At 40.1% G+C, this 27,500-nt stretch overlaps 1 protein-coding gene across 1 annotated transcript in view; it reads right to left on the bottom strand.

Annotated features, from left to right (window-relative positions):
* Nucleotides 1–11,196: 11,196 nt before the first annotated feature.
* The window catches only part of LOC113663300 (neuropilin and tolloid-like protein 2), a 23,725-nt gene continuing 7,421 nt past the window's right edge, over nt 11,197–27,500 (bottom strand). Inside the window, exons 4-9 of the mRNA XM_027178517.2 lie at nt 25,818–26,066; nt 24,980–25,027; nt 24,557–24,684; nt 21,810–22,038; nt 14,570–14,683; nt 11,197–13,115 (exon numbers count right to left, since the gene is read on the bottom strand). Of these exons, the coding sequence (XP_027034318.1) occupies nt 12,391–13,115; nt 14,570–14,683; nt 21,810–22,038; nt 24,557–24,684; nt 24,980–25,027; nt 25,818–26,066 (1,493 nt within the window). The 3' untranslated portion in view covers nt 11,197–12,390. The remainder of the gene's footprint in view (nt 13,116–14,569; nt 14,684–21,809; nt 22,039–24,556; nt 24,685–24,979; nt 25,028–25,817; nt 26,067–27,500) is intronic.

Here is a 27,500-nt window from a genome sequence, read left to right as displayed (position 1 = left end):
CTCCTAAACTGAAAGCAGGACAAACCATTATCTTTACAGACAGAGAAAGAGATTAGTCACGAACAGCACAAATTCTACACAATCTACAGTACATCCACCCAGAGACTGTTGCAGGTGTTACTGGGTCAGCTGACTTAACACTAGTGGATGACCTTCAGATTATTACCCCAGTACAAGTTAGTCCTCACCATGAAAGTGATGTGCTAATTATTGACGACGAAACTTTTGCTGCAGCTCAGAAAACCGAGCTGGACAACTGGAAAAGTAACTGTGTGTTTAAGGAAGTAAAAGATGATGGTCAAAAATATATCAACACAAGGTGGTGTGTTCAGTCAAAGAAACACCTGATGGCATTGTGCCTAAGGAAGAGGTGTCAAACTCTGGCCCTGGTAATTATATTTGGCCCGCGAGATCATATCAAATGTGCATTACAGCTGGCTAGCCGCATGCTCTGCTAATACTACAAATCCCAGAATGCCTTGCCACTGTATTGACACATAGTCACGAACAGCAAGCACCCATCATTCTCTGTCGACAGTCATTAACAACAATGTTACAGTCACATTGGGCAAGTTAATTCACCCTCCACAAAATGGCCAAACGACAGATGGACAATAGGAGCTTTCAAGACAGGAGAGGAGCAGATTATCTGTTCACGAATATAAAGGACAGACCTGTTTGTCTTGTGTGCTAACGGAGCTAACGTGTCTGTAACGAAAGTATATAACATAAGAAGACACTATGACACGAAACATTATGAGACGTATAAGGACCTGGACGTAAAGCAGAAGCTCCAGAACTCGGAGGAGATGAAAAAAAGTCTGGTTTCCCTTCAGACTATGTTCATGAAAGCTAAATCAAAAAGTGAAGCTGCTGTAAAGGCTGTAAAGCTTTATTGTGGCAGCAGAGACGGCAAAATCTGCCCGGCCCTTTAATGAGGGAGAGTTTGTCAAAAAGTGTATGGTCAAAGTTTGCGAAATGAACACCACTGTTTGTTTGTGTTTGTAATATCAAGCTCTGGTTGTTCCAAATCCTAAAGGTTGAACATTACATATAGCTGTAGGTAATTTTTCAATAAATATTCAGTTTGGCCCGTGACTTTATCTCACTTTTATATTTTGGCCTACTGTGAATTTGAGTTTGACTCCCCTGGCCTAAGGCAAGGCTAGTCGCAAGACTAGGTTTCGAAGTACTAAATGTCAGTGACCTTCCTAAAGACCCTCCTACTTGTGCTTCAGGTTCTCTAAGAGTTGTTTTGGCAGTCATATGTCAAAGGAAATGGCACTTGAACTCAATTGATATCAAAGCTGCTTTTCTTCAGGGAAAAGACTTGTCTAGAGATGTCTATATTCGTCCTCCACCAGAAGCAATGTGCAAAGGAAACTAAACAAATGTGTGTATGGTTTGAAGGATGCTTCTCTGTACTGGTACAATAAAGTAAAAGATTCTATGGTTATGTTGTATTGCTGTTTTTGCTAAGCCCTTTGTGCTGTTTATAATGTTGCTTTGTATCTAATGTTGCTTTCTATGTTGATTCCTTAAGCTTCCTAAACCTATGAGCTGAACATTGTTATGATCTCAGTCTGTCACTTTCCAGACTGGGCTTGCACTCACATGCATATTTTAAGCCTTAGTTTCTCTATTTCCATTAAATGGTCAGGTTCCCTTAGTCCCTCAATCTCAGAATCAGCCGGTCCGTCCAGCTGGTCGCCTGATTCAGCTGTCTCGCCCTACTGCCTACATGATGCCTGTTTAAGCTGAACTTTCGACTTTCACTTCCTCACACATTGTTGATCAGAGAGCTCAGACTGACTAGGCCTGACTAGGTGGCACTGAGTCTGGTTATTTTTACTACATTTACATTTATGGCATTTAGCAGACACCCTTATCCAGAGTGACTTACAACTGAGCAACTGAGGGTTAAGGGCCCAGCAGTGGCAGCTTGGTGGACTTGGGGTTCAAACCCATGACCTTTCGATCAGTAGCCCAACACCTTAACCACTGAGCTACCACATCCTAAGTTTATGATTACAATAAACTTGTTTACATCTGGCCTATAACATACATCTTATATTTTGCAAGGCTTCATACTTTACTCTGGTTATAGTATTGTAAGGAATAATTATTTATTTTTACTAAGATTTTTCATAACAACGGCTGGGAGGTCATGTATCACAGATTGACCCTGCAGTCTTCTACTGGCTGGACGACAATGGTGAGTCGATCGGAATCCTCGCCTCTCATGTTGATGATTTTCTGTGGGCTGATTCGAAAACGTTTCCTCTTTGGTCATCCCACATTTGAAAACAGCTTTTGAAGTTGGCCGTCAAGAGAGTGATAGTTTTAATTATGTGGGAATGGAAATCTCTTCTGGAAATGTAGAGATACATGTACATCAAAGTACATACAGTATATAAAGAATCTTCAACCTTTTGTTATGGATCCGATCAGAGCTGTGCGACGTACAGCTCCACTGACAAACATGGAAGCTGACATGCTGAGGTCTAAAATTGGACAGATCCAGTGGGTTGCTAGACAGAGTAGACCAGATATAATGTGTGACCTGGGAAAAGACAGTTCCCTGAAACTGGTTGTTTTTAGTGATGCCTCAATGGGAAATCTTCCGGATGGCGGTACTCAAGGTGGCCATGTAATTTCTTGGTGGGAGAAGATGGAAAATTTTCTCCTATCTCCTTGCGATCTAAGAGAATCCGAAGAGTCGTCAGAAGCACTTTGGCAGGAGAAACTCTGGCGCTCGCCGAAGGCATCGATAACGGGATGTGTATATCTGTTTTTTACAGAAATTACAACAGGTTGAGTCTCTGACCAAGAAGGGAGCTTCTACTTTGTTACTACTGAAAAACCCTTAGTGAAGGTGTATGGGAACATAAATAAGTTAAACATAAATGTGTAAAAAAAAGAAAAAAGGATAATGATCTCTTTAAAGAGATGTTACTGTTATTTAATTTTGTTAAATATGTTCTCCTCTTCTTTTTTGGATAATGTTTTCTTCCTCTCTTTATAAAAATGTATTTGGTTATTTATTTATTTATTTATTTATTTTATTTGTTTGTTTGTTTGTTTGTTTGTTTGTTTGTTTGTTTGTTTGTTTGTTTGTTTGTTTGTTTGTTTGTTTTAAGAGGGAGATTCTTAGTTTGATATCCGGTCCTTGTGGGGGCGCTGACGGGGTGGAGCCTTGTGTTTCCTATGTTTATGTCTTTTTACGGTGTGAGAGTGTTTTGTTTTAGTTCTGTGTTGTGGACAATAAAGTTTCAAAGTAAAAGGAAAAAAGGAAATATTTGTTTGTTGTCATTCGAGTTAACAATTATTACCTTTGCTTCATGTTGGCCTGCATCGCAGAAGGCCCAAGAAAGGCTAGAAAACAGGATGCAAGAATCTGGAACCAATAAATTATGTTTACACAAGATAATGAGGCCGTATGAGGCTTGGGCTGCATTGTGCTGTTTATATATACACTCACCAGGTGACTATCACCAGATACAGGTCAAGAGCTTCAGTTACTATTCACATCAAACATCATGTAACCCCTTTATCACAGGTGGGCGTCGCCCGAAACACACAACTACGGCCCACAGCTAATAGCTAGTTACTTAGGGATAACATGTAATATGTATGCAGTGGCCCAACAGGATCCTGGATTCTCAGCGGTGGGATGGTGAACTGGCTGATCTCCCTGTACCTAAGAAGATTTACAGCACAAAACAGGAAATAGTATTTAAGGAGACTAACAAAAAGATTGATATTCAGTAGTGCGGAGCCTCCACTGGTGATTATTACACTTAACTGTAGTAAGCAGTGTGTAATGTATAATCCAGAACATGAAAATAACAGTATGATTTCCTAAACTCTTTGTGTGTGTGTGTGTGTGTGTGTGTGTGAGTGTGCGCGCGCGCGCGTGTGTGTGTGTGTGTGTGTGTTTATTATATATATATATATATAAACTTTGTACGAATATTTTTGGAAGATATTTTTAACAAAAAAAAAAGTTATAATGTGTATAAAAGTGTTTATAAGGCCTTCATCTTCACCATGTATTGTATTAAACAGGAAAAGGTGGAGGCTCTGCAACATTCTGTAAGTGAGTATATTTATAGGCGCTCACTGCTGTGAAACATTCAGCAGTCGCATAGTGAAAGTAAAAGTAACAGTGATCCTTCTCTCATTCCTCCTATCTGTAGTTTGCACATCACTTGTTTTCCAACGGACTCTTTGTACATCGAGTAACTGGACTGATATTTTACCTTCAAAATGGGTCAAGGTATGTATTCTTAATGAAATGTTAATGCACGCATGTGTGTGTGTGTGTGTGTGTGTGTGTGTGTGTGTGTGTGTGTGTGTGTGTGTGTGTGTGTGTGTGTGTGTGTGTGTAAATTTCCTTAATTCTTAATCCCATTTTTATGTTTGCTGCTGTTTTTTTCCTGGTGTTGCAGAAAATACCAGCTATTTTGTCATGATCACTGGGAACACCTTAGATTCCCACAAGACCTTTCTAGATCATCTCACATCATCAAAGCTTCATGAAGTCCGAGCCATAAATGAGAGTGATGTAGTCATTGCTTTTGTCCCAGTCGTGTCTCGAGCTGGTACTGACATTCAGTCTGCAATGGAAATCATTCCTGGTAAGTATAAACCCCTCGATTTTACAGGAATGATGAATAACTGAGTATTAAACTGGGAATTTTAGAGATAAAATCATCTACAATAAACATCAGCACCACTGTTATTTACATTAAGTTCTCTCTCTTACCCTGATTAGCACCATTAGACATGTTCCTGTGTTTTAGCATCTCAATGTGATGCTTTTGTTTCTTGTATCTCATTCTCTCATTCTCAGTCTGCATGCTTCTGCCTTGGATCTTAGGTTTCAGTTTATGGTTCTGATGACCACAGATTTAGTGGCTGTTTTGTATTTTATAAAAGAATAAAAATCTGGTACCATAGAAAAGCATCGTGCTGTCTAAATGATGATGAGCTCCAGTTTGCACATTTTCATTCTTAAAACAATTTTTTTACCCTCTCTCTCTCTCTCTCTCTCTCTCTCTCTCTCTCTCTCTCTCTCTCTCTCTCTCTCTCTCTCTCTCTCTCAGAGGATAAGCCTGTCGTTCTCGTGATACTCCACCACACCTTTGATCCGGATATTGTTGTTCCAGACATCAGATCATATGTGAACAGGACGGATGTGTTCGTTTTTGATTGTCTCTTTCATGAAGATCAAGGGCTGTTAAGATGCCCGCAGAACGACGATGCAATCAACGCTGTAAAGGATCATCTGTGTGGAATGAAGCACCCTAATGGTAGAGTCCTGAATGTCACCCTTTGAGATTACAAGCTTTTAATATGGCTTTTATTTGAGAGTTATCATAAGAGTAATGAAGAGGTAAAGGAAGTGAAATAAAGCAGAAATGTGCCTCACAAATAAAACATACACAATGTTCCCCTCGTTGCTTGCTCGATTTAAGCAAACTGTACGATGCTGAACAGAAAACACAAAGTCTCTGCTGCCGACTACTGGTGAAAAATGATCACTTCACTGTATTTTGCATGTGCAGTGTTTGTTTTTTATAGAAAAGAAATATTTCCACAAAGCATCATTTGGGTGAGTCAAATTCTGTATTTAATTGTAAGAAATTTATTTATTTTTGTTTTATTTACAGGTGGAGCACCCGTCTTTCCGAAGCATTGTCCTTGGGTCATTTTTCATTGGTGCAGTTATCTGTGTTGCTGCTGTTGTACTTTGTGATGAGGTGTAGGTGCTGGTTTTGGTGCAGTTTTTGATGCAATTATTGGTGTGGTTATTTTGATTATCAGTAAATAATACAAAGACCATACTCCTCACTGCACTCTTCCTTAAATTATGTTAAATGCTGATTTAATTAATGATTAAAAAGTTGAGCTCCTGATGTTTCATCCTTGAGCTTCTTCTATATTTTATCAATAATATAATGTAATGATTTACAGTATTAGTGCTTAGTGACGGTCTTCATGTCCTCCTGCTGAAGACTGCATGTGCTTTCCACTGTGAACAGAAATATCTGTATTTAGATTAGTGTGTGTGTGTGTGTGTGTGTGTGTGTGTGTGTGTGTGTGTGTGTGTGTGTGTGTCCTGTTTATGTCATTCAGCATAGACATGAGATAAGATGTGACAAAAAGTTAAAAATAGGGGCAGAGAGAGAGTGAGAGAGACAGAAAGAGAGACAGAGACAGAGACAGAGGGAAAGTCACGTTATAGTTTAATGCCTAAATGATGTTTAAATGAACATATTTCAATTTCATTTCATTGTCAACTGAATAGTGTAATACAAAAATAAAATTATTTCTATCTTCATATGATTACAGAGTTTTAGTAATGATATATAATTCTTTCATGATGAGCAGAAATACTAATTTCTTCACCACCACTAGGAGATGAGGCTGCATCAAATTCTTTGTAACTTTTCAGCATTAAATCTTCTAAATACACGGTTAAATTATATACTGTTTGAAAGCTTAGACTCTCAGGATTTTATTAAGCCCACACACAAAGCATAATATGATTTATAGCCGTCATAATAATTTAATCAATTTGATGGCCACCTGAACTAGGCGGCGCTAGTTCGGTTTGTTTACTTACCTTTAAACGCTTCCCATTCTTCACTGGGGTAATATTTTCCAAAACAAATGCTTGTAAAAAAATCCCCAAGAGTCCAAGAAACTGGAATATGTAAGCCTTTTAATCCAAAACGCTTTGCTCTCCTCACAAATATTATGTTTCTGACCGAAAACTGTAAACAGTAGTTCACTTCCGTCCTTTTTTCGGCTCTCACTTCTCCTAAGAGGCTTATAAAACTACACTGAGGTGTCAGATTTGTAGTCCAGGGTCTAACGAATCAAACAAGCCCTCACAGGAGCCAATCGGCACCTGTAGTGCAGAGATAGACGGCTGAGAAGCCAATGATGTCTCTCCATCCTAGGTGGGACACCCTCCCTTTGATTGACAATTTCTCCCTCCAGTAGCGATTTCATGATCCGGGACCTTTACAGCTCTTTAGCCAATAAAGAGACGATTCCAGGGAGGGCTGTGCAGTCAGGTGTGTCAGGTTACAGGCCTTTTTTCACAGCAGGCTTCTAGGCAGAGGGGTTCTCTTTGTTTTAGGACCTTGAAACTGAGCATGCAGTCTTTTAGTACAAAGTTATACAGTAAACAAGTAAACAAGAAAAACATGAACGGACGGACATGTCCGTTGAAAAATATTCATATAAAATCCATTTTTGAGTCTTTTTTTGGTGAAAGCCAAGACATGTGGCTATGACCATCAGTTGTTGTTTACCTCCCATCATTAAAAACAGCAATGTATTTAATCAGTTTATCAGGTAAACAACTCAGACGGAAATCAAAACCCTCCATTCTAGCCTCTGTAACTTTGTAACAGTAAGGCCTAGAATCATGACACTTGTATCTGAAACTAGACACTTGTATCTGAAATTAGAGACTCTCTTCTTTACAATGAGACCAGGCTCACCTCTGTGTCAAAGTATATGGGAGCTGTACCACTTTTTAGGTGGGTAGGTCATGTAGGCGAAAATCATGAAAATAGGGGGCGACTACTATATATATATTAGTGCTGGGCAACGATTAAATATTTTAATCGCGATTAATCGTATGATTTTTCTGTGATTAATCGCGATTAATCGCAGCATGTGCAAAATTCAATAATGAAATCAAAAGTAGTGTAATTCTATTCTTTCAAACTACTGCTGTATGAACAAAAGTGCAATAACCTTTGGTTTGTCAAAACTTTAAACAAATAAAGTGCTTTTTTTACAGCAGTTAAAAGTTAGTAGCAGTTAACACTTCTTGTAAATCTTAACTTAAACATTAATGTAATCAAATTAAATATAACATTAATGTATAAATAAAACATTAAAACAATAATAAAAAAAAACATTAACGTTTTTATTTAGTTTGTAAAAAAAAATTATGTCCAGAAGATTTCGGTACCTTTTTCCATTTTTTCTGTCCGCACCAGATATTTTCTGTTTTGCGCTGTAGCTCTGTTAGGTGCGCAACAAATGCTTTCATTGGTTGAGACGCGTGATGATGCTCATCCCAAGCAGTCAGTAGCCTACTGATATACATCCCACCCCTCCTGTGACCCAGTCTATCTATGTGTATTCAAACGAAGTGAGCAACGGACTTTCAAAATAAAAAGTACGTTAACGCGTGATAAACTAATTGTCAGCGTTAATTAATTAATGCGTTAACGCGAAAAAAACACGTTAACTTGCCCAGCCCTAATATATATATACACTGTGTAAAGTGTATTGTGTGTTTGTGTGTGAATTCAATTCAAGTTTATTTGTATTGCACTTTTTACAATTGTCTCAATGCAGCTTTACAGAACATAAACATACTGTAGAACAAAAGCTTATTATAAAGAATAATATAAAGATTAATATAATACAAAATTCAAGATTAATATTATATATATTTAAATGTGTATGTATTTATCTCCTATGAGCAAGTCTGTGGTGACTCAGGTGACTGTGGGGAGGAAAAACTCCCTTGAATGGTAAAGGAAGAAACCTTGAGAGGAACCAGACTTAAAGAGATGAGTTTTTAATTTACATTTAAACTGGGAAAGTGTGTCTGAGCCCCGAACACTATCAGGAAGACTATTCCAAAGTTTGGGAGCTAGATAAGAAAACGCTCTACCACCTTTAGTAGACTTAGATATTCTGGGAACTACCAGAAGTCCTGAGTTTTGCGATCTCAGAGAGCGTGAAGGATTGTAACGTGTTAGAAGACTAGTTAGATACATGGGAGCTAAACCATTAAGAGCCTTGTACGTAAGTAGCAGCGGTTTTTAGTCAATTCTAAACTTAACAGGTAGCCAGTGTAGAGATGATAACATTGGGGTTATATGGTCATACTTTCTTGTCCTAGTGAGAACTCTGGCAGCTGCATTTTGGACTAACTGTAACCTATTTATTAAAGATGCAGGACAACCACCTAGTAATGCATTACAATAGTCCAGTCTAGAGGTCATGAACGCATGAACTAGCTTCTCAGCATCAGATACAGACAGGATGTTTCTCAGCTTGGTGATATTTCTAAGGTTGAAGAAGGCTGTGTTTGTAATATGGTGATATGATTTTAAAGACAAGTTGCTGTCTAATAAACACCAGGTCTTTCACTGTCGAGCTACTAGTAACAGAACATCCCTCTAAATGGAAGTTAAATTGTGGGAGTTTATGTGAACTGGTTTTTGGACCAATAAATAGTATTTCTGTCTTATCAGAGTTTAATAACAGAAAATTACAGCTCCTCCAATCTTTTATCTCTCTAATGCACTCGGTTAATTTGGACAATTCAGCTATTTCATCTGCTTTTGATGAGATATATAACTGTGTATCGTCAGCATAACAGTGTGTGTCATGTATATTTGTGAAAACTGAATAAATAAGTAAAACAAATAAAGAGAATAAAAACCCTTGCAGTAACGTGATGCTGTTTTATTAAAACATATAACTGGACATTTCTTACACCAATATCTTTTATAATTATTAATGCCATGACTAAAATGGAAGCGCAGTATAGATCTGATATACAACGTTCATGGGTTAGAAAATATATTCCACTGAATCGTCCTTCATTCACCAACAAAAGGGATTATTTCTGTACAAAAAGGCGTCGGCCTCATTTACAATGTCCATGCTCGGTCTGTGTGACACACGGATACAGAATACTGGATAGTCATACTGTGTGTGTGTGTTTGTGTGTGTGTGTGTGTGTGTGTGTGTGTGTGTGTGTGTGTGTGTACAGTAAAACAATATATTTGGATGTGTTTTCCTACAAGACACTAATGAGATGTATACACAAATTTTTTAAGTAATCTTACAGCCAGTGACAAAAAAACAATAATTAGGATATAACTGATCTGTAGGAGAGATTCTACTATTATACTCTTCCCGATATCTTGTGTTTGTGTGTGTGCATGTGTGTGTGTCTATGTGTGCAAGTGTGTGTGCGTGTGTGTGTGTTTGTGTGTGTCTGTCTGTGTGTGTGTGTGTGTGTGTTGTGTGTGTGTTGTGTGTGTGTTGTGTGTGTGTATGTATGAGTGTGTGTTTGTGTATGAGTGTGTGAATGTGTTTGTGCGTGTTTGTGTGTCTGTGTGTGTGTTTGTGTTGTGTGTGTGTGTGTGTGTGTGTGTGTGTGTGAGGGTTAAAGAAAGTGACAATAAATGCAACGTGACTATTTAATACTCATCAGCTTTAACTTAACGATGCAAATAATCCATGAGTTAATGCTAAGCAACAGCGTGAGCCCTAAATATTGTCTTATAATAAGGTACACAGTTAAAATGGCTTCCCGGTGTGACTCATAGACATACAAGCTAGAGCCCTAGATAGGTGACAGAGTGCACACTACAAAGTGGACACTACTCCAGAAGTCGTGTGCTGTTCATTTTTAAATAACTGTTTTGATAAATAATATGCAAAAGAATTTAGGCAAGTTTTTCTTTTTCTCCACCTGAATTTTCTTGTACGTAATATATATATTTTTTTAATTGTCAGCCTCTGGATCCATAATACACACTCACTCATTCACACTCACTCACTCACTCATTCACACTCACTCACTCACTCACTCACACACACACTCACTCACACACTCACTCACTCACACTCACTTACTCACACACTCACTCACACACTCACACTCACACTCACTCACTCACTCACTCACACACTCACTCATTTACTCACACACACACTCACTCACACACACACACACTCACACACTCACACACTCACTCACTTACTCACTCACTCACTCACACACACACTCACTCACTCACTCACTCACTCACACGCACACACTCACTCACTCACTCACTCACTCACTCACTCACTCACTCACACACACACACACACACACACACACACACACACACACACACACACACACACACTCACTCACACACTCACTCACTCACTCACTCACTCACGCACACACTCACTCACTCACTCACTCACTCACACGCACTCACACACTCACTCACTCACTCACTCACTCACTCACTCACACACTCACTCACTCACACACACTCACTCACTCACTCACTCACTCACTCACTCACTCACACACTCACTCACACACACTCACTCACTCACTCACTCACTCACTCACACGCACACACTCACTCACTCACTCACTCACTCACTCACTCACTCACTCACTCACTCACTCACACACACACTCACTCACTCACTCACTCACTCACTCACACGCACACACTAACTTACTCACTCACACGTCACTGAATTTTGTCGAGGGTCTAATCATGTGAGCTGTTTGCTTTTAGTCTGATGTAAAATTGGTCAGCTAGATTAGCCAGCTAGCTAACACCTTTGCGAGTGAAACCTTTGTGCATTTTTTAAACAGTTTGTTTCATAAAACACTGTACATTTCACTGCTCTGAGAGAGAAACAACATGGCAGCCGTAAAGATTCACTTCATTTCATTCAAACTGGCATCTTCATCTATTTAGGTCTCGGTCAGTGCTGATCCACCTCACGACCCACTGAGGTATAGTGAGAAATCTAATTATACCACATTTCTTTAGTGTTAAATTCAACTTGTGTTTACGAAGAGCATCAAGCGAAGAAATGATCCTTCCTGTAACCCGAACCCTGTAAAGGTGTCTGATCCTCCATGTTACACTATGATACAACGAAGGTGTTTATGAACACTTTTCTGAACCTGATATTTAAATGAAACAGACTCCTGCTTTGTATCAGCGATCAGGATGCATGGATATGCAATACATTAGTTCTCAGATAGTTTTGGGAGTTAGACTAACTAGCTGGAATGTTTGTTTTTTTCAGGAGTGTCCGGGAAAGTCCAGAATGTTCCGTATGATGCACTGTTTTGTGTCTTTTCCAATAAAGATGTAAATCTAAATAGTGAGTTAAAAGCTGAACTGGCCTTGAAGATCCTGATCCTGTATCATTCCACTCTGTCAAAACATCAGGAGAAACCAGAGTGGATTAGAAATCAGTGCCACACCGTACAGCATTAGGTGGTGGAAAAGCACTATCATATGTACCATCTGTGGTTCCACTCTGTCAGCTTGTTCAGGAAGCCGGGGCTTATTGTGATGAAACAGGAAATGAAGGATACGCCTTGAAGGGTTTGAGTAATTAAGGTCATTCTGAATGTCTAGCAGAAGTAATTCAAGGTGACTGGAGTGATTTTCTTGAAGACGATTTGACTTGTTACTCAACACACAAGAAATAAAGGACAATAAAAGAGTCTGTGATGAATTTCTGTTTTTTTTTCTTCCTTCCTTCCTCTTTACTCCTCCTCCTCTTCCTCTCGTCAGTCTTTTAAAAGTCCATGGAAATAGAGCGCTGACTCGTATCCGGGACGCTAGTAGTGTTGTTGCTACGGACCCCGCCATGGTTACGGATGCTGATGCTGCTGCATCCACTTCCAATGCTTCCTGTAGCCCCACCCACAGCCCCGCCCATAATCCCTCCAACATTCCCGCCCATGGCCCCACCCCTTCCGTAGATCTCACACGGGATTTCCTCCATGACCCGGTCCTCGATAACTTGCTCGGCACACTCGTGAGTCTGTTTGTAGCTGTAACAGCTCTTCTTGTAGCTCCCCAGGCTGCTGTTGTTGAAGGTCTTCATGGGCTGTGCTTTGGAGAAGTCATTGTGATATGAGAGCTCCATGGAGCCGAGCGCACTGCGGTTCTGCTTGACACTGCCAGTGCCACCGCAGTGGTGCTCATGGATGCAGCGAGATGTCGCAGAGGAACGACGCAACTTCTGAAAGCTCTCAAGCTCTTCATTCAGCTCAGCGAGGTCAGACGAGAGCTCTTTGTCTCGCAGGGAGAAAAGCTCATAGTGTGGAGGGTCAAACACTTCCTGGATGCCGGATTTGTTGAAGACAGCTGGACGGCGTGACACCACCTTCTTACGAGGTTGCTTCATCTGGACCAGGATAGAGATGATGAGCAAAACGAGAACCACGCCAGAGGAGATACCGATAACTGTGCCGTGGGTCTTGGTAATCTGGTGGAACAAGCCCTTAGACTTCCGCTCTACAAAAACATAGAAAATGCAAAGAATTTGTTTGTCAGACAGGCAGAAAGGCAGAAAGACAGACAGATTGCATATTATTTCTTCTAGGGTTTTTAAGGGTTCATTGGACAATTAAGCTCCCCATAGCATCCATAATGGTTTTAATTAGAAACTTTTCAGATAGAAAAAGGCCTATTGTATATGTATTGTACATTATTTAACATTATTGCACATTATTTCTTCAAGGATTTTAAAATTTAAAAAAATCTTAAAATGGACACAGCCAAAATACCGCATCTCATCCGCGTAAGACTAAACACGGAGAGAAAAGTCGGCGGTTCAGCACCACGGACAGCGTCGCTGCCAGCGCGCCAAAAGCTTCAGCACCAGAGTCAGCGCCGCTCGTGCGAGTGAACGTTGAGTGAGAAAAGTCGGCGGTTCAGCACCACGGACAGCGCCGCTGACAGCGCGCCAGAAAGCTTCAGCACCAGAGTCAGCGCCGCTCGTGCAGAGTTCAATTCAATTCAAGTTTATTTGTATAGCGCTTTTTACAATTGACATTGTCTCAAAGCAGCTTTACAGAACATAAACATAGAACAAAGGGTTATTATAAGAATAATATAAAGATGAATAGAATACAAAATTCAAGATTAATATTAGATAGATTTAGTTCACAATGTGTATGTATTTATCCACATATATAAACATATATTTCACATTCCTTCTTAGCAGAGTGAACATTAAGTGTTTTTGAAGAGTTCTATGAGTATTTTTCTCAAATTTTATCAAAAAGCAAATCTGGTGGAGAGAGAAATCGACAGACAGACAGACTTTTTAACAGTGTTTCATCAACAGTCTTTTTGCTTCTTAAGGTTCTAAGTGGTTTCTATCTGGAACACTTTCCATTATGGACACTTTGTGTAGAATTCTACATGGATGGATGAATGGATGGATGGATGGATGGATGGATGGATGGATGGATGGATGGATGGATGGATGGATGGATGGATGGATGGATGGATGGATGGGTGGATGAATGGAAAGACAGACATATATAACTGGCTATATATATACGGATAGTTACATAAATGGATGGATAGATGAAAGATATCCAATGGATTATATATATATATATATATATATATATATATATATATATATATATATATATATATATATATATATATATATAATAAAATATAGACTGCACATTGAGATTGAGATCATTCTGTAATGACTGAAGTTCGTCTGTTTGTTATTAAACATGTACTTCAACAACCCTATTTTCTGTCCATCTGTCAGCTCAGATACAGTGAACAGCTTTTTCAAAACAGCATTGCATTAATGGGTGACTGCACCTAAACTCTGCTCCTGATCTACTGTACTTATATAACACTGTGGCCACAGGCAAAGTTCATTCCACAAATGTCAGTGCAGTCTGCACTAGCAGAAGCTAATTTGAGGACAAACTCACCCTTGCAGTGGTTCTCGTCCCAAGGGTACACGCAGTTCTGCACGCCGTTACACACTAGAGAATTGTTGATGCACATGTTGCTATGGCAGAAGAAGGTGTTTGAAGAGCAAGGAGCTGAAAGAGAAGAGCATAATGTCAATAAATATCTTACTGAGAGGAGAAAGCTGGAGAAAATAGATGTAAAGCAAAATAGCTTTTAGCCTGTTAGTGTTTAGGTTGTGTATGAGGATCCAGACATGGGTTTACTTTATGGGACAAATGTACATTTTAGTCCAGGGGCAAAATTTTGACCATGCGGGCACTTTCTGACAGTTTGATCTAATCACTCAAAGTACAAAGTACAGTGCCTGTAAACATCAGCAATATATATAACTATACTTGTTGTATAGTTGTATGTATTTACATACAACTAAGCATTCACCTGGAGATTCAAACCCACAACCTTCTGATTGGTAGACCATGACATTAACCACTAATCTACCACGACTTTATTTGACATGGCATTCATCAGAGGAGACACATCTTAGTCACTGAGATCAGACACATCAGACTGCTTAGCTCAAGGAGTAGTCCACACCCCAAACCCGCATTACAAATCTGCATCCTTCACTTAATATCATGTTTATCATAATATCAATTCAGAATTAAATGAATAGATCAAATATCCAGGTCAGTGTAGTGATAATCCTGTCATTTTATAGATTGTGCAGAGGGGTGCCAATACTTTTCCGCAGTACATCAGATAGGCTACATACAGTAATTGAACACCTACACAGTGACCTGTATGTTAGCTTTATTTATCAAGATCAGAAAGAGAAAAGATGAAAAAGCAGCCAAGTGAAAGAGAGCGAGAGAGCGATGGAGAAAGAGAGGGATGCGTGGGTAATGGAAAGTGACGTGACTGATCTAGAGGAACAAACCCTTGGCTGATTCAGCAAACCTCATCTCCTGCACCCCTGCCTCCTCCTCCTCCTCTTCTTCCTCCTCCTACTCCTCCTCTCTCATTTGTTTTTGTCTCTCTCACATCCTCTTGTCCCTCATGGATATTAAATAGGTATCATCTCTTTTTCACATTCTTTCTTAGTTACACACTCTTCCTCACTCCGATCTCTTTACCACCATAATATCCCTGCTGAACACTGAACATGAGCCACAGACATACAAACACACACACACACACACACACACACACACACACACACACACACACACACACACACACACACACACTCACACACACACACACACACACACTCACACACTCCAGCACGTTGTTAAGTGCATGTGACAGTGGGATGAGGAGGTTGTACCACGCAGCGAGCTGCAGCTTCTCTAACACTTTTACTTCCAAACTCATTAACCACTTCACGTCTCTAAATGAACACTGACTCTGGTGTGTGAGAGACAACGTGCATTGGATTGTTAATATTGTTAAATGGGAGAGAGAGAGAGAGAGAGAGAGAGAGAGAGAGAGAGAGAGAGAGAGAAGAGGAGAGAAGAGGAGGAAGGGAAAGACAAGGCAATATTAAAGTGAGAAAGACAATAAGGAGAAGGAATGGTATAGAGCGCAAAAGAGGGAAATGAACACCAAAGTAAAAGAGAGAGAGAGAGAGAGAGAGAGAGAGAGAGAGAGAGAGAGAGAGAGAGAGAGAGAGAGAGAGAGAGAGAATGGGAGAAAAAAACGGGGTAAGGAGAATAGCAGAATAAGAGAGAAAAAAAATAGAAGGATCTGAGAAACAGGCTTAAAATGAGACAATACAGGAAAGTAATCTGGCCTGAATCCCTTTTGAATATAATTTACAGAAGAAAAAGTTATGCAGAATGAAAAAGGGTAAAATGGGAGAAAAAAGAGAACGTAAACAAAATGTAGAAATAAATTAGAAGGGAGCATTTGATCTTTTATGGCATTTAGCAGACACCCTTATCCAGAGTACCTTACAACTGAGCAACTGAGGATTAAGGGCCTTGCTCAGGGGCCCAGCAGTGGCATCTGTCTGTCTGTCTGTCTGTCTTTCTGTCTTTCTGTCTGTCTATAGCAGACAGAAAGACAGAAAGACAGAAAGACAGACAGACAGACAGACAGACAGACAGACAGACAGACAGACAGACAGACAGAGAAATAGAAAGAGGGATAGAAAGAGGGATAGAAAGGGAGTGAATACTGTGGGAAATGGAAAATAACAAGAAAGAGAGAAAGCAACAGATAGGAAGGAAATGCAAGAGTGCAAGTAAGGGATAAAACAGAAAAAAACCTACACAGAGAGAGAGAGAGAGAGAGAGAGAGAGAGAGAGAGAGAGAGAGAGAAAGAGAGAGAGAGAGAGAGAGAGAGAGAGAGAGAGAGAGAGAGAGAGAGAGAGAAATTATTGCCAAGTTGTAGATATGCTCAAAAGGAAAACACTTTGCTGTCGAATCTTTAAGTTGAAAGGTGAAGAATATAAATTAAGAAACGAAAGAAAATGGGAGAAAGAGAGAATAGGAGGGAGTGAGACAGGTGTGGAGCATCAGCTCTCTCTCTCTCTCTCTCTCTCTCTCTCTCTCTCTCTCTCTGGTACATTCACAGTGACAGCCCAAGCGGCTTCTCTGCTTTATAAAGATTAATGTGTCTGTTACGGCTTTAGATTGGACTTTGTTCGTTCACCTAGAGGAACAATCGCAGCTCACAAGGCTGAACACATTCCAGACCTGACCTCACATCCCACAGGACCCGTGTCACTTCATCCAGAATACAGCGTCTATCAGGAGCCATTATGAATATATAGAGCAAGAAGCAGCACCGTTATTTTTCTTTCTTTCATTTGACACAGTTTGAGGTGGAGTTTGTTCACTGTTTGATCGATGGAGGCAATAAATCCAGCCGCATCTGCCAGGTTTCAGCATGTGGCCCCGATGCTGTTTACTGCCTCTGAGATGAAGGTCACACGGCGCAATTTGAGCTACATCACTGACCAAAACAACGCTGCGTTAATTCCACTGATTATCCAACCATTTAATAGAAATAATACAGATTAGCACCGGAGCAAGGCGTCCTGCTGTAATTATCCTCACTTTATGCACAGCATTTAAAAAAAAATTAAATATTAAACACAGGTTCTGCCAAATGACTACGCTGACTACACTACCCTTTTTTTTCTGTTCATCAAAGGCTGATAAATGATGTTCTCCCTTCCATTAAATCTAATCCATTAGCCTGGAAAATGTGTTAACCCTTTTACGAATTGCACAAAAAAAAAAAAAAAAGGGCCGAGTGAGAATAATGGCCTTTTTCGATATCGCTGCTGTGTAATGCCATTAAGTTTAATTAACTTTACACATTTCAGAATAGATTGTAACTGCTGCTGAGGTCTGAGCTGCTCAAACGGTACACAGGTTCAACAACTTATCCTTTTTTTTTCCACACCTGAATATATATTAGCAGGAGAGCCAAAAGCGAACAACACAGAGATGCATCAAACAGAACAGCTTAATGTGGCTGAATGTATTAAAACTATGATTACTTCAGATCTCTCAACTGCCCAGAAAACAACACAGAAATTAAATCATTTTTATGTTGATTCCGATAGCACAATATTTCACAATAAAATATTAATTAATTCATTCATTCATTCATTTTCTACCGCTTATCCGAACTTCTTGGGTCACGGGGATCCTGTGCCTATCTCTGGCGTCATCGGGCATCGAGGCAGGATACACCCTGGATGGAGTGCCAACCCATCACAGGGCACACACACACTCTCATTCACAAACACACTACGGACAATTTTCCAGAGATGCCAATCAACCTACCATGCATGTCTTTGGACCGGGGGAGGAAACCTGAGTACCCGGAGGAAACCCCTGAGGCACGGGGAGAACATGAAAACTCCACACACACAAGGCGGAGGCGGGAATCGAACCCCCGACCCTGGAGGTGTGAGGCGAACGTGCTAACCACTAAGCCACCGTGCCACCCCAGAATAGAATATTTTTAAATAAAAATAAATAAATAAAAATAATACATCTTTTTATTGCCTATTTTGTTTCCCTTTGGACAGTAGATGATTAAATGTGCCTTAATGTTTGGTTAGATTCCATTTACATAACATAACTAATCCAAAACCCGAAGCTGCGCCGGTAGAAACCTTCGTCACTTCGCCTTTGACTGTGGCTAAAGTCGGAGCGCAGAGCTGCAGGCCGAGGCGGATCTATCTTTTATATATTTCATGTCTCTCTGTGCTGCAGTGCCACCTGCCCGGAGCCCATTAAAGGATAAAATATGTATGAAGTTTCAGAACTTTCTTAATCTGACTGAGTCTTAAAGATTAGAGCTGGATTAGAGCTCTCCAGTCAAGTCCAGCTGGTTCTCTTAAGAAGCTGTAATATTATATACAGCTTAGACTATCGTCCAAAAAACAATCTATCTATCTGTACCAGTTATCTCACTGATGTCCACTGATGTAAGTGTGTAATTAATGCAGATGCAATTATCCAGAGTGACGCAGAAAAGTGCTCTGAAGTCTCTATCGGTGAAACATCAGCACTGGTTTACTTGGTTATAGGCTGAGGATCCCGTCAACCTGAAGCTCTGTTAGAACAGAAAAGAGTCTTGCTGTATACCTCCTTCTTACCCTGAGGTAAGAGGTAGATCTGAGGGAGTGAGGAGCAAAGTGAGGAGTGATAAGAGCAATGTGTGCTGTGCTGTTATAGGAAAAGAATCCACTTCAGTTTTTTTTTCATACCATACCTACTAATCACTCACTCACTCATTTCCTACCGCTTATCCGAACTACTCGGGTCACGGGGAGCCTGTGCTGATCTCAGGCGTCATCGGGCATCGAGGCAGGATACACCCTGGACGGAGTGCCAACCCATCACAGGGCACACACACACTCTCATTCACACACACTACGGACAATTTCCCATAGATGCCAATCAACCTACCATGCATGTCTTTGGACCGGGGGGGGGAAACCGGAGTACCCGGAGGAAACCCCCGAGGCACGGGGAGAACATGCAAACTCCACTCACACGAGGCGGAGGCGGGAATCGAACCCCCGACCCTGGAGGTGTGAGGCGAACGTGCTAACCACTAAGCCACCGTGTCCCTAAACCCACCACTGCAATGTGTAAATTATTCTTTAATGAACAGCAGGTTATAGAACTTTATAACCAAATGTAGTTACATTTAATGCTGCATAACTTCCACAAAACAAGAGTTCCTGGTCTCACTTAGGTTATAACAGATATAAACAGTCCTTTCTTCACCAGCCTCTTGTTTTTCTCTGACTTGGAGATGTCTGGGATGTAAGATGGACGAGGAGTCGAGTAAATAAATAATAAAATAATAAGTCAGGAAAAAATAGAATAAAATAAAATACTCGAATTTGTCCTTGACGTCAGCTCGATCGTGTCGATTAATCAATTCGGTCCTGTGCGTTAAAGTCCAATAAAAATTCATAACAATAAATTATGCATGAAGTCTAGCAGATAAGGGACAGGAACTAAAGACCAGGCATTTTTAGATGTTACGTATCTGAGCTTTCAGACAGGAACCTTTAAATCTTTGCAAAAGAAAAAAGGGCATTTTGAGGTTTTTATTATAAAAATGGAGTCCAATTATTTTGTTAAACTCCAAATATTCTGATTATTTCTTTTCACATTATTTCTTTTCACATGGACTCATTTTATTTCAACTTAAAGTGTTTGAATAGATAAAATAAAAGATCCAGCAATCCAACCGACCGCCTATCAAAATATCATCCATCTATTCAGCATATGTACATGCATCTAACCATCTGATTTTCAATAGGTCTTTCTCAGAGTTTGTCTTTCTGTCCATCCATCCATCCATCCATCCATCCATCCATCCATCCATCCATCCATCCATCCATCCATCCACCAATCTATCCAGCCATCTGATTCTCAATCTGTCTGATTCTCATATTGTCTAAGGATGGATAACTAATATCTTCCCATTCATCTAGTTATCCATTTATCCCTCCCTCCATCCATTCATCCATCCATCCATCCATCCATCCATCCATCCATCCAATCATCCATCCATCCATCCATCCAATCATCCATCCATCCATCCATCCATCCATCCATCCATCCATCCATCCATCCATACACACACCAATCTATCCAGCCATCTGATTCTCAATCTGTCTGATTCTCATATTGTCTAAGGATGGATAACTAATATCTTCCCATTCATCTAGTTATCCATTTATCCCTCCCTCCCTCCCTCCCTCCATCCATCCATCCATCCATCCACTCACCAATCTATCCAGCCATCTGATTCTCAATCTGTCTGATTCTCATATTGTCTAAGGATGGATAACTAATATCTTCCCATTCATCTAGTTATCCATTTATCCCTCCCTCCATCCATTCATCCATCCATCCATCCATCCATCCATCCAATCATCCATCCATCCATCCATCCAATCATCCATCCATCCATCCATCCATCCATCCATCCATCCATCCATACACACACCAATCTATCCAGCCATCTGATTCTCAATCTGTCTGATTCTCATATTGTCTAAGGATGGATAACTAATATCTTCCCATTCATCTAGTTATCCATTTATCCCTCCCTCCCTCCCTCCATCCATCCATCCATCCATCCACTCACCAATCTATCCAGCCATCTGATTCTCAATCTGTCTGATTCTCATATTGTCTAAGGATGGATAACTAATATCTTCCCATTCATCTAGTTATCCATTTATCCCTCCCTCCCTCCATCCATTCATCCATCCATCCATCCAATCATCCATCCATCCATCCATCCATCCATCCATCCATCCATCCATCCATCCATCCATCCATCCATCCATCCATACACACACCAATCTATCCAGCCATCCGATTCTCAATCTGTCTGATTCTCATATTGTCTAAGGATGGATAACTAATATCTTCCCATTCATCTAGTTATCCATTTATCCCTCCCTCCATCCATTCATCCATCCATCCATCCAATCATCCATCAATCTACAAAGACAGTCTGACAAGCAAATGGTTGGAAAGATGGATGGATGCATGGTGTATGGATCTGTTTAACAATCCATTTGATCTGTTTTTCAGGAAAACCGTCTGTCTAGATACAGTACATATTTTTTTTGTTTGCCATCTATTAATCTAACTATCCTAACTAGTCCTCCATCTATCCCTCCGTTTTGCATATTTGAAATCTCTAATGATTTATTTATATTCCTTCGTCCACCTCTGCTATAAAAAATATATACTTACGGTCGACGAAGGAGGTGAAGAGCATGCGGAAGCGGCTGAGGCGACTCGTCTCGTCGGCCCACATGCGCACGACTCCCACTCCGCTCTCCAGCATCACGTCGTTGGCCACCGTGCTGCAGAACTTCGCCTTTAGGTTCTCGATGGCGCTGCTGCCGTCATAAATGGCCACAAAGTTCCTCTTGCACTCATTTGAGTTCTCCATCTGGTACTCCAGGAAGCGCAGGTAGACCTGCCGGTGTGAAAAAACTTCTTTAGACGAGCTGACTTGCGTATGCGACATAGAGGATCACTCCATGATTTATTACCTAAGTATCAGTACACGCAGCACTGCAAAAGAAGAACTGCATAAGCAGTATTTACAAGATTATTAGAGCTTGGACTGCAGGAGGCTCAGCTTGCAATATAATAATCATCATACACACCATATATCAAATTCTGTTCGTGCCAAGAGCAACCCTGAGCCAGCCGAGTGTGTCTTTCACCCTCAGGACACTCCTGGCTGCCCAGAAATGCACAATCGTTTAATGAGCTGCAAATTAGTTTAGCTTCCAATACTTGCTTGTTCTGTCTATTCATTTATCACCCTGTAGACATCACGCAGGTTCTCCATGACAGTTATCTAAACTTCTGACACAGATCCTCATCCTCCCACACTTTGGTGTCAATTAGGACAGAATCCTGTTTGTGAGTATCAGCTACTCACTATGTTCAATCAAAAAACTCATATTATGTTGGTTTTGTATCATCTCATGTGTCATCTCATGTGTCATCTCATGTGTCATCTCATGTATCATCTCATGTGTCATCTCATGTATCATCTCATGTGTCATCTCATGTGTCATCTCATGTGTCATCTCATGTGTCATCTCATGTGTCATCTCATGTGTCATCTCATGTATCATCTCATGTGTCATCTCATGTATCATCTCATGTGTCATCTCATGTATCATCTCATGTGTCATCTCATGTATCATCTCATGTGTCATCTCATGTATCATCTCATGTATCATCTCATGTGTCATCTCATGTATCATCTCATGTGTCATCTCATGTATCATCTCATGTATCGTCTCATGTATCGTCTCATGTGTCATCTCAAGTATCATCTCATGTGTCATCTCATGTGTCATCTCATGTATCGTCTCATGTATCGTCTCATGTATCGTCTCATGTGTCATCTCATGCGTCATCTCATGCGTCATCTCATGTGTCATCTCATGTATCATCTCATGTGTCATCTCATGTGTCATCTCATGTATCATCTCATGTGTCATCTCATGTATCATCTCATGTATCATCTCATGTATCATCTCATGTGTCATCTCATGTGTCATCTCATGTATCATCTCATGTGTCATCTCATGTATCATCTCATGTATCGTCTCATGTATCGTCTCATGTATCGTCTCATGTGTCATCTCATGTATCATCTCATGTGTCATCTCATGTGTCGTCTCATGTATCGTCTCATGTATCGTCTCATGTATCATCTCATGTGTCATCTCATGTGTCATCTCATGTATCATCTCATGTGTCATCTCATGTGTCATCTCATGTATCATCTCATGTATCATCTCATGTGTCGTCTCATGCGTCATCTCATGTGTCATCTCATGTGTCATCTCATGTATCATCTCATGCGTCATCTCATGTATCATCTCATGTATCATCTCATGTGTCGTCTCATGCGTCATCTCATGTATCATCTCATGTATCATCTCATGTGTCGTCTCATGCGTCATCTCATGTGTCATCTCATGTATCATCTCATGTATCATCTCATGTATCATCTCATGTATCATCTCATGTATCATCTCAAATGTACATGTTCTGCAAGCTATTAATTACATACATGTTCTTATGTCCAATGAGATTATATGCTATTCTATTGACAGCTATGGGAAATGTACTGAAGCTAATAAATAAAATTAACTTCAATATATTTGTCATGCCAATCTGTCCTATCCCTTCACCCATACATAGATCATCCATCCATCCATCCATCCGTCCATCCATCCGATCATTCATACTTTTACTTGAAAGCCCTCCTTGAAGGTTACCTTTATGTCTGTTCTTCCAGTCAAGTATCCATACATCAGTTCATCCATCCATCTATACATCCTTTTATAAGTCCCTCAGTCATCCACCATTTATCCATCTGTTCAGTCATCCATCCATCTATTCAACTGTCAAACTGTCTCTCTGAGAGCTATTTGTTTTTATTGTCTAACCATCCATAAATCCATCCATTCATCCATCCATCCATCCATCCATCCATCCATCCATCCAAACAGCATCTATTTCTCTACGCATGTCTCTGTCAGTCTATCCGTAGGTCAAGACTTTACACAGTGGAAGATCTGATTATTGTCACTCATGAAAAATAGTATGAGCTAGATTCCCTTTGGAAGAATTGCTCTTTGCTAATTTGTGTGAAACCTGCTGAATGTTCTCTTCTGTCTGCTTTGTTGAATGTGGAAATGTGTGCAATCCTACTGCCATCTTAAAGCCTCCCACCCGGCTCTTACTCCTGCACCTGCTGAGTCTGCTCTTCCGTTATTTCTGCCTCATCGGCCGAATACCTGCTAGCTCTGCACTGCTAATTTAAGCTCGCCTTCAACAGTCTCCTCATCACAGTCGAGCAGTCAGGGGCCTGACAATCCCCTGTGGTCTAATCAAGGCTGGGATTCATGGTGGCCAGGGTTCAGGGTTATATGGAATGACAGAGATGCACTGATGAAAGTCACCTTGGACCGAGGAGGCGCTCGGATCGTCCAGATGCAGTCCAGAGCTTCACCGGGTTTCACTTTTTCCTCCTCTTCGACCTGGCTGGATCGTACGAACCCGTCTGAGCCGCTGATCTCGAACTGACAATCTGAGATCGTTAATGTAAAGACAAAAGACCGAAAGTGAGACAGAGACAGCGAGAATATCGTAGGACGAGAAGAGATGAGGAAGAATCGAACACAGATAGGGGTCGAAGATGAAGGGATAAAAAAAGAACTGGGGGGTGAAAATAAGACTGACAGAATCTCAGACATTTAAAGATACCCAGCATGATGGATGGCGGAGTTGAGAGTGCTGGTAAAAGATAGCCGGCTGACAGACTCACAGCACAGAGGGCTCTTCAGGAGGAATTGAATGAGGTGGTGAAAGATGGAAAGTCTTACCCGGGATCGGATTTAAGAGTCCGCCAACGTGCAATTTAAAATCCGGGTCTGAAATGATAAGACAGGCACAATGTTAGTTAGATATCACAGTGCAGAATTTCAGGATACTGAGTTTAATACAGCAGCAGGTGCTGAAGCTCAAGCGGGAAAATCTGAGGCTCGACCTACTGTTTAACCTGCAGAAGTCTAAACACACTGAAATGACAACGGAACAGTAAAACATCCTGTCACACTTAGTGCTCTTCGCTGTGACGGAATCTATTTTAATTTACATTTATTTCTGTCATATTTAACCCAAGATGTTACATCGCGTCATGTCGATGATGTCAGACGACGGAAAGAAACGTTTGCAATTTTACACACGATTCGACGGCATTTTAAAAAGAGCCGAAACCGAGCGGTGCTTCACGTCGACCCGCAACCAAAACGGGAAAACGAGTGCTTAATAAAAACATAGTAATAAAATCTGTCAGGGGGAAAAAAATGTTATGGTGACATTTAATTTCCTAATAAAATGTCATGGCCTTTGTATACAGAGCTCCCAGGAATATACAGCTGATGTTTATTAAAAGAAATTATAATAAGTCTTGCTGTAGTTTTTTGCGCTCGTGATATTAGTATGTAACCCACGGATTAAGTTTATACGATATAAATAAAGTACTGAGCATAAATATTTAGTACCTAACCTTTAAGGCATGTTAATAATATCGTAATAAAGCTTTAGGACCTTCATCATCACCATTTAGAAAGATGTCAGTGTTCTATATATTTAACTAACGAGCTAAAATACGACAGTTTGTGTAATCTGAGTGCTCCAGATGATGACTCAGTGGTCCACCTGCTATGTAGGTGTATTTGACACGAAAGCCAAGGCCCTCGAGCTCTTCATCGCTGGTGAATTTGATCCACATGAAGCGGCCGGTGGATGTGACCACGCCGGGGCTCTTGGGGCCGCAGTAACGATCGATGAGTGGTGAGAAACCGAAGGGACCATCTCTTATCTCCAGGTGATCGAAGCGGCATTCAAACGAGGGCTCGATGTAATAGTTTTTGTCGAAGACCAGCTGGATTCTCTGGCGAGGCAAAGCTGAGAAGAGAGAACGTAAAATGGGATTTAGCTTCTTCTATTTTTTTTTTTTGAACGCGTAGGAAGCACACAGCCACACCGGGTAGTGTGCTTTAACCTTTTACTGCTGCAAGCCATCATGCTCACATCGCTCTAAAGCACACTTCAACAGACTCAAAGGGTCAATATAATAATACCATGGTTTCAACAGATTCAACCTTCCACCCACCCACACACACACACACACACACACACACACACACACACAAACACACAAACACAGAAACACACACATGCACACACACTTTTCTAAAGATGATGCAATGTGTGCTAACTTTTGTATTACACTTATACGGGAATATGGAAATGTATTCCAAAAATGTCGCACATCGCTGTGAGCTCACGGTCGGATCCAATACGTCTCATTATACGCTCATCTGCAGAATTATCGGCATCCTTCAAGAAAACGAGCTGAAATGAATGACACATGCAATGACTGATATTTTGAGCTTAAACAAACACAGATGTCAGTTTTGTTTTTGGAGCATTTATTTATTTATTTATTTCATTTTTTCCCACTTTTTTTTTTTTGGTTTCTAAACTTTTACTTTCAAAAGATTTTTTTTTTTTTTTTACAATAACTTTTGAACATAGTTCTATATATTCTACCGAATAGCACCGATAGTTTGGCGATGACTCTATAAATTTATCTAAACAGCCCAGAAAATGTTATAACACACCCGATATTCCTTTATCCTTTATAAGTCTTTATAGTCAGCTGCATGCTAAAATATTTCGAATTTTATACTTTTACATTAAGAAAGAAATTAGCTCAATAAATACAGTCGAATCTGTCACTTAACGATAAACAGCGCTCAGAAGCACCGATTTACTCTTTAGATTTTTCTCTACCAAAACTTTATCACTCCGGATTTAACAGCATGCGTTTCAAACGTAGTACATACGAGCATAATGATCATTTTATTAAATAAATAATCCTTTAATATCATAAATAATGACATTTTATTCAGTGTTCCTTCTGCAATCTTAATGTCCTTTAATTTATTTATTTATTTATTTATTTATTTTACAAGTTATTTAATATTTTATCGTTTTATGATAATGATGAAATTTTTTTTTTTATGTATTACATTCTCCAATTCAGGAAAACAAACAAAAAGAAAAAAAGAAAAGCCCCCCTGAGTTCGGTGGACTGTTTCTCGCTCACTGTATCATCATACCTGGGGCATTTGTGATCTATCTGCCACTTTTATTTATTTATTTATTTATTTTTATAAAACCCTAAGGATTTCTGGTTCTCTGTATAAAATAGAATACAAAATCACAATAAGGTGTGAATCAGCTTGAATTGTGAACATATGACGATTTACTTTCTTCTTGGATGAATCATTTAGCAGCTGTTCAACAGGGGGCGCTGTTACACCAGCAGTCTGA

This window comes from Tachysurus fulvidraco, chromosome 1 (assembly GCF_022655615.1).
Source record: "Tachysurus fulvidraco isolate hzauxx_2018 chromosome 1, HZAU_PFXX_2.0, whole genome shotgun sequence".
NCBI lineage: Eukaryota > Metazoa > Chordata > Actinopteri > Siluriformes > Bagridae > Tachysurus > Tachysurus fulvidraco.
This window is presented reverse-complemented; position numbering and strand designations above follow the sequence as displayed.